We start from the raw sequence: 7,451 nt of genomic DNA, 5'->3' as shown, positions 1-7,451 counted from the left end.
CTCTTTCCTGTCTCCTACCTGCTACGTTTGCTTTTAGGTCCCCTCTCAGCCTGGACCTCACACTCGTCACGTGTCACGTCACATTCGCTCTGCAAAAGGAGGGCCCTGTCCTTGCAGATACCTGGCAGTGTGGACCCACCTGGTATTTATCCTTACGCATACTATTTAAGAAACAACTTATTTAATTAAGTGATTTCAAATACAAAGTTACTAGAAAAAAAATTGGTGGAAGAAAGTTCGTGGAAAATCGAATTAAAGTACAAGTTTATTCTGGAGCAAAAAAAAAATTAGATGCCCACATGTAGCTGTTTAATAAAACATGCGTCTTGCGTGTACTTTTTGAAGACCACATGTACGAGGGAACTAAGAAAGAAATTCTGATCAGAGTTCCAGAAAACGCAGCATGACTAGCAGGGTAAGGCTTCCCATCCTTTTACTCATTCATTGGCTTTTCTGGCTGAATCTTTTTTATTTTATTTTTTTTTTCCCAGAGAGATTTTTGCTATAGGGTGCATGTGTTTGCCAGAGAGACTGGGGGGATGGTCATGCTGCAATCCCATCTCCTCCCCCTCTCCTCATCAGAATTTGGGCATGCACACACATCCACCCAGCATGAGTTTCAAGCAGCTGGGTCTGGGACTCGAACTGCAGTCAGCCACGTGGGAATCCAGCAATGTAATCATTATGCCATCTGTTGGTCCCACTGGCTGAATCATTTGTTTGTTTTTGCCACAGGGTGCATACGCTTGCCAGAGAAGGAGACAGAGAGAGGGAAAGTGAGAAATCACCCCCAGGGGAGATGCCCAGATCACAATCCATTCTTCTCTTAGGATTTTGGGTGCACACACACACACACACACACACTCACACAGCATCGTTTTCAAGCCACAGGATCTGGAACTCGAACACAGCCAACCACATGGGAGCCTAGCACCTCAGCCACCTGCTGGCCCTTCCGGCTAAATCTTAAAGGGGAGGACTCACCTCAAAGGCAAGAAGTAATGAGGTCCCCTCTGTCTTCTCTCCTAATGTCTTACCTCAGACCACGCTGCTTAAACCAGACTGATTCACTTTCCAAAATAAAACCGCCATGGACTCAAAACTTTGTGCCTGAGGGGCTGGACGGTGGTAGAGCAGAAAAACACAGTACAGGACAGCTCAGGTTCGCGTCCCGAGACCCCCCTGAGTATGCCAAGCACACACATGCCTGTGATCCGGGCTGGCTGAGGCTCCGGTGGGTCATGGTGTCAAGACTCCAAGCCAGCCCATGGCATGGTGGTTGGGGAGGCTGGATCCCACACCGTTCTGCACAGTGGGAGTCCCGGCCTTGGCGGCTTGGAAAATGCCCTGTGTACACGTGTGTGCATGCACCAAATCTCGAAAGGAGGGAGGGATGGAGAAGAAGGCATTGCAAAGTGACCATCCCCCATGGGGTGTGCTTTCTCAGTTTTTCTCTCTGTGTCTCTATCTCTGTCTCTTTCTGGAGAGCATATGCAAGATTTAAAAGATTTTTTAAAAAAAAGACCCCCGTTGGGGATGCTGTCTCTCTCTCTTACTCATAAAAGAAATGAACTTTAAAAAATGTGTATAGATGTTTATAACCGAGTCTGCGGTAGCACTTGGGTCACCTGCAGTTTCAAGCATTTTATCAAAGTGGGTGTCACCCACGAGAACCTGGAAGGACACTCACCCGCGACACAGTCCTCGGTCACGCGGCCCTGGTACAGATGGTGGCTGAAGGACAGCTGTTCCTCTCCTCCTTCCATGCGAACAACCAGGAGGCCGGTGGCTGTCCTGGCTGGGGTCCCTCGGTCCACCGCCTTTATCCGCAGCCAGATGGGAAAATACTCGGGAGACGGGTTCTGCTCCAGCCGGACCTCTCCTGTGTGCTCGTCAATAGAAAACACCGACTGAGTCTCTGCGAAACTAAAGGTGACAGTTCCATTGGGCCCCAAGTCCGGGTCACTGGCTCTCAGGATGACAGCTGTCTGATTGACAGGTGACCCGGGGGAAAGAAAAACATCCCAGGGGTTCTGCTCCCACACCGGATCGTTGTCGTTGACATCGGTGACATATACGGTGACGAGGACCGTGGTGCTCCGGGGGCCCTGGGCGCTGCGGTCTCTGGCCACTGCCCCAAACGTGTGCTGAGACCGGGCCTCTCGGTCCAGGGCACGGCAGGTGCTCAGCGTGCCTGTCACAGGGTCGACGGCGAAGGTGCCCAGAGCCTCCTCTGTCAGGAAGTACTCGACCTGCCCACTCAGGCCCTCGTCCTGGTCCACAGCTGACAGCGCCAGGACCTCCGTCCCGGCTCCGGCGTCTTCCCGCAGGGAGGCCAGGTAGTGGAGCGTGGGGAAGGAGGGGCTGTGGTCGTTGGTGTCCAGAACCCTGACCTGCACCCGCATGGCAGAGCTCCGAGGCGGCTCCCCCAAGTCCGAGCCCTGGATGACGAGGGTGAAGCTGCCGACGTGCTCCCGGTCCAAGGCGCGGGCTGTCGAGAGAGCTCCCGACGTGGCGTCGATAGCAAAGTACTCGCCGGTGTTCCCATCTAGGGAAGAAAGCAGGTCGAAACGTGTTTGAGCTGAAAATACCTCTCTACTAGCACTGTACGATCTCGGTCATTCGAAAACTAGCTACTTCCTGGGACCAGCAGGTGGCACAATGGCTATGTCGCTGGACTCCTATGTAGTTGACCGCGGTTCGAGTCCTAGGCCTGGTACCATAAAACACTCTGGGCGCGTGTGTGCGTGCCCAAGATCCCGAGAGGAGAACGGAGGAGAAGGGATTACAGTGTGGCCATCCCCCCGGGGGGTGATTTCTCGCTTTCTGTCTCTGTCTCTGTCTCTCCAGCAAGCATATGCCCTCTAGCAAAAATCTCTCTCTCTAAAAATAAAATATATATAGTGTATGTGTGTGTGTATATATACATATCTATATGTATATATACACACACACACACTTCCTAATTATTATGTCTGGGTAGTTTTTTAAGTACTGGGATAGGAAACAGCGCACATGACCCCATCTGCTCTCAGGCAATGTCGTCTCTACCACGGGGATGAACACAGTAACGTGACCCAACATATGCCTTAACTCGGGCAATGATTAGAATGTCTGCTTCCCCTCAGTAGCAGCAGTACAGTTTTCTTTTGTAAATCTACAACTTTTTTTTAAATTTTTTTTTTCCATAGGGTGCGTACGCTCGCTGGAGAGAGACAGAAACAGTGAGAGGGAAAGTGAGAAATCACACCCCGGGGAGGAAGGCCACACCGCAGCCCCTTCTCCTCCATTCCCCTCTTGGGATTTTGGCCATGACACACACACACTGGGCATGAATCTCAAACCACCAGGTCTGGGACTTGAACCAGTGTGCCATGTGGGAGTCCCGCGACATAACCTGCTTGCCCTGAATCTACAACATCTTACGTCCATGTATTTCCTCTTGAGCGGATTAGAATGTAGGATGCACACGAAGTGGAACAACAGGAGCCAGGGACATGAGACGGGGGGCCAACGTCCATTTCCAGGTACTAATAAAAAGTTAAGCGATTGCAGCAATTGTTCCCGACAGGACTCACTGCCGACCCTCTCCCAGCGCAGGCTTCCCCGTCGGCCTTCCACGTCCCGCCGCACACCAGTCCTGACAGTTACCTGAGCGAGGACGAGGCTGTCTTCTCTGTATCCTTCCCAAAATCTGCCCTTCACCATCGTCCATGGTGCCAAATGGAATAAAGTTCATATTTAACACAGGTCAGGACTTAGCGGATGCTTTCAAAAACAGGTATTTTAAACTAAGCCTGAAAATGGGTCAGGAAAATGTGATTCACTGACTTGCTGGCAGATTCCCGGATTAGGGGCGGTGGGGGTGCCAGGCCACGGTGTGGGACCCATGGAGTGGCGTCCAGAAGATGTGACAGGAGGTGCTAGGACGGAGCGGGGTTCCCACGCATGTCTGTGAGACAGCCAATTTCTAACAAGGGGGGGGGCACACGAGCCCACATTTCTTTTTGTTTCTTTTTTCTTTTTTTTTTTTTGGAGAGGTTTATGCTGTAGGGTGCGTGCGCTTGCCAGAAGACAGAGAGAGACAGAGACAGAAAGCGAGAAATCACCCCCAGGGGGGGATGGCCATGCCGCAATCCCTTCTCCTCCATTCTCCTCTCGGGATCTTGGGCACGCACGCACACGCGCCCGGCGTGAGTTTAAGCCACCCGGTCCGGGGCTTGAACCACGGTCAACTATATGGGAGTCCAGCGACATAGCCATTACGCTAACTGCTGGTCCCTTTTTTTTAATGCTACATTTCTTTTTCTCTTTTAGTTTGCTACATGGTGCGTGTACTCACTGGAGAGAGAGGAGGAAGAAAGCAAGAAACCACCCCCCTGCAGGGAAGGTCTCCCCACAACCCCTTCCCCTCCATTCTCCTCTTGGGATTTTGAGCACGCACACACATGAGCACAGTGTGTTTTTCTAATGTGTTTTTCAAGCCGCCAGGTCTGGGACTCAAACCACACACTTGGCCATGTGGGATCCAGCCGTCTTGTCTACCACGCCACCTGCTGGCCCCATATTCAATTTTATAATCACCTTTCTCACAAACTGAAAAAGAAAGGCGCATCTCTCACCCAAATAAATGGCAGCCAAAGAGAGAGGTCACGCCCAGTGTTGGTGTTCAAGGCTGAGACAGGGGCTGGAATGCCTCAGAGCTGGAGAGGGGTTTTGTTACCAACCCAATTGTAGGACCTATTCAAGCTTCGCAGTGGTAGACAAATAAAAATAAAAACTATTTATTAAATTTCTGGTATATAACTGAGAAAGCATGCAATGACTACGTTTAACTTAATCTAAAATAATTTTCAAAACTCAGACCCTATGCTCATTGAGATTTTTTTTTTCCTTTTCTTTGAGAAATTTTTGCTATAGCACATGCACTCGCTGGAGAGACAGAGAGACAGAAAGCGAGAAATCACCCCCTGGGGCGATGGCCACGCCACAATCCCTTCTCCTCTATTCGCCTCTCAAGGTCTTGGGCACGCACGCACATGCACCCGGTGTGAGTTTTAAGCAGCTGGATCCAGGACTAAAATTGCAGTCAGCTATGTTGGGAGTCCGGCAACGTAACCTTTACACCTGCTGGTGGCCCTGCTAAAATTTTTAGATCTTAAATTTCAATTTATAGGCATATCTTAATTATAAAACATGCAATAAAAATCAAGTCTATCACATGACAATGGAATTTTGCAGGGATGTAGAAACAAAATATTAATTCAAGAAGTAAAACAACAATGCAAAATTATAATAGAAAAAGCTTGTTTATGGGAACCAGCAGTTAGCATAATGGCTATGTCGCTGGACTCCCACATAGTCGACCGTGGTTCGCATCCTGGACCCGGTGGCTTAAAACCCACGCCGGGCGCGTGTGTGTGCGCGCCCAAGATCCCAAGAGGAGAATGGAGGAGAAGGGATTGCGGCGTGGCCATCCCCTCTGGGGGGGGGATTTCTTGCTTTCTGTCTCTCTGTCTCTCTCTGTCTGTCTGGCGAGCGCACGCGCCCTATAGTGAAAAACCTCTCAAAAAAAAAAAAGCTTGTTTAAAATCGTACATGTTTATAAACTTTTTATTTTAATGACCAGAGGCTACATCAGCTTGCCAACGAGACAAAGAGGGAGAGAAAGTGCCTCCCAGTGGGGCGTGACCGCACTCCATCCCTTCTCCACCTCCCCATCCTATCGGGATTTTGGGTGTGCACCCACACACACCTAACATGTTCTTCAAGCTGTCAGGACCAGGATTCGAACCACACCTGGCTGTGTGGAATCTGGCTCTCTTGACCACTAGGGTATGGAGCTGGCCCTTTATTTTATTTTTTTTTAAGACTTACTTTTTTAGGGGCCAGCAGTTAGCATAATGGTTATGTCGCTGGACTCCCATGTAATTGATCGCAATTTGAGTCCCGGACCCGGTGGCTTAAACTCATGCCGGGCACGTGTGTGTGCGTGCCCAAGAAGAGAATGGAGGAGAAGGGGTTGCGGCGTGGCCATCCTCCCCGGGGAGTGATTTCTTGCTTTCTGTCTCTCTGTCTCTTTCTTTCTGACAAGTGCATGTGCTCTGTAGAAAAAAAAAAAAAAGAGGTACTTTATTTATTTATTTATTTTAATTTGACCAGAGAAGGACGGAGTGAGAGAGAGAGAAAGCTGCCAGTCCAGGACTCAAACTGTGATTGGCCATGTGGGAGTCCTGTGCCCTTAACCACACACCACCTGCTGGCCCCCAGGGGTGCTAAGAGACACATGGGGCCTGGCACGTGGGGACAGGAGGGAGGGACAGGATAGGATGCCTTTTGTATATGCCTTTAAAAAGGAATTTTTTATATTATTGGATACTTTCCGTGGTGATGTAACAGTTTTTGTGTGTTTGTTGTTGTTGTTGCAGAGAGAAGGAAACAGAGACAGGAAGAGGGAAAGTGAGACATCACACCCCAGGGGCGACGGCCACGTCACGGTCTCTTCTCCTCCATTCTCCTCTCTGGACTTTGGGCACGCACATAAGCCCGGAGTGATGGTCAAGCTGTCCAGGTCTGGGACTCGAACTGTGATTCTCTTTATACAAGAGCATGTGCAAATGTGTGTATGTGTGTTTCTGAGAACTCTTGAGCTGGTTTTACATCTTTTTGGTTCACTCATTCACTAACCAATTAAATAAAAATGATTGCTAGTTGTCAGTTTTATATTTATATGAAAGTTACTATTCCACTTCTTAAAATATGCTTTAATGGGACCTCGATCTAGCATGCCGATGGAGACAGGGAGACGCTGGGGACCGGTGGCGCTGAGGACCCAGTAAGAGAGTGTCTCTGAGAAGCGGGCTCAGGAGAACAGGTGAAGACACAAGAGTGGGACGTTATCTGTTGCAAACGAGACCACGGTCCTGTCTTTGACTGGACAGACGCGCACTGCATGCGCTTGGAAAAAACATATTGTACCTTGTGAAGACGTACAGTGATTAAGCATAAATAGCAAAGTTAATAAGTAAGATAAAACCAGTGAACACAATTAATATAAAACGTATCTATTCCATCTGTGCATTCATTTACGGTAGTATAGAAAAAACCACAGGATTTTTTTTAAAGGTTTTTGCCATAGGGTGCATGTGCTCATTGGCGAGGAGTGAGACAGAGAGAGACAGAGAGAGGGAAAGTGAGAGATCACCCTCGCCCCAGGGAGGACGGCCACACTGCAGTCCCCTCTCTTCTCTTTTCCTCCTGGGATTTTGGGCATGCATGCACACATGCCTGGCATGAATTTCAAGCCACCAGGTCAGGGACTCAAACTGCTGTTGGCCATGTGGGTGCCCAGCACCGTAACCACTACCCCACCCGTTGGCGCTCGCGGTAGTTCTTAAGGGCGGATGTGTAAAGAAGCGGGATCCCGGTAATCCAGGAAGCAGGAGGAAGAG

The 7,451-nt window shown here is 49.6% G+C and overlaps 1 protein-coding gene across 1 annotated transcript in view; it reads right to left on the bottom strand.

Moving 5' to 3' along the window:
- Positions 1-7,451, bottom strand: part of DCHS2 (dachsous cadherin-related 2) — a 298,657-nt gene that overhangs the window by 54,870 nt on the left and 236,336 nt on the right. Inside the window, 1 exon segment of the mRNA XM_027769135.1 lies at positions 1,691-2,548. Coding sequence (XP_027624936.1) covers positions 1,691-2,548 — 858 coding nt within the window.

Source organism: Tupaia chinensis, unplaced genomic scaffold (genome assembly GCF_000334495.1).
Source record: "Tupaia chinensis unplaced genomic scaffold, TupChi_1.0 Scaffold148680_1, whole genome shotgun sequence".
In the NCBI taxonomy this organism is placed as follows: Eukaryota; Metazoa; Chordata; class Mammalia; order Scandentia; family Tupaiidae; genus Tupaia; species Tupaia belangeri.
The sequence above is the reverse complement of the archived record's forward strand: the minus strand, read 5'-3'. Positions and strand labels throughout refer to the sequence as shown.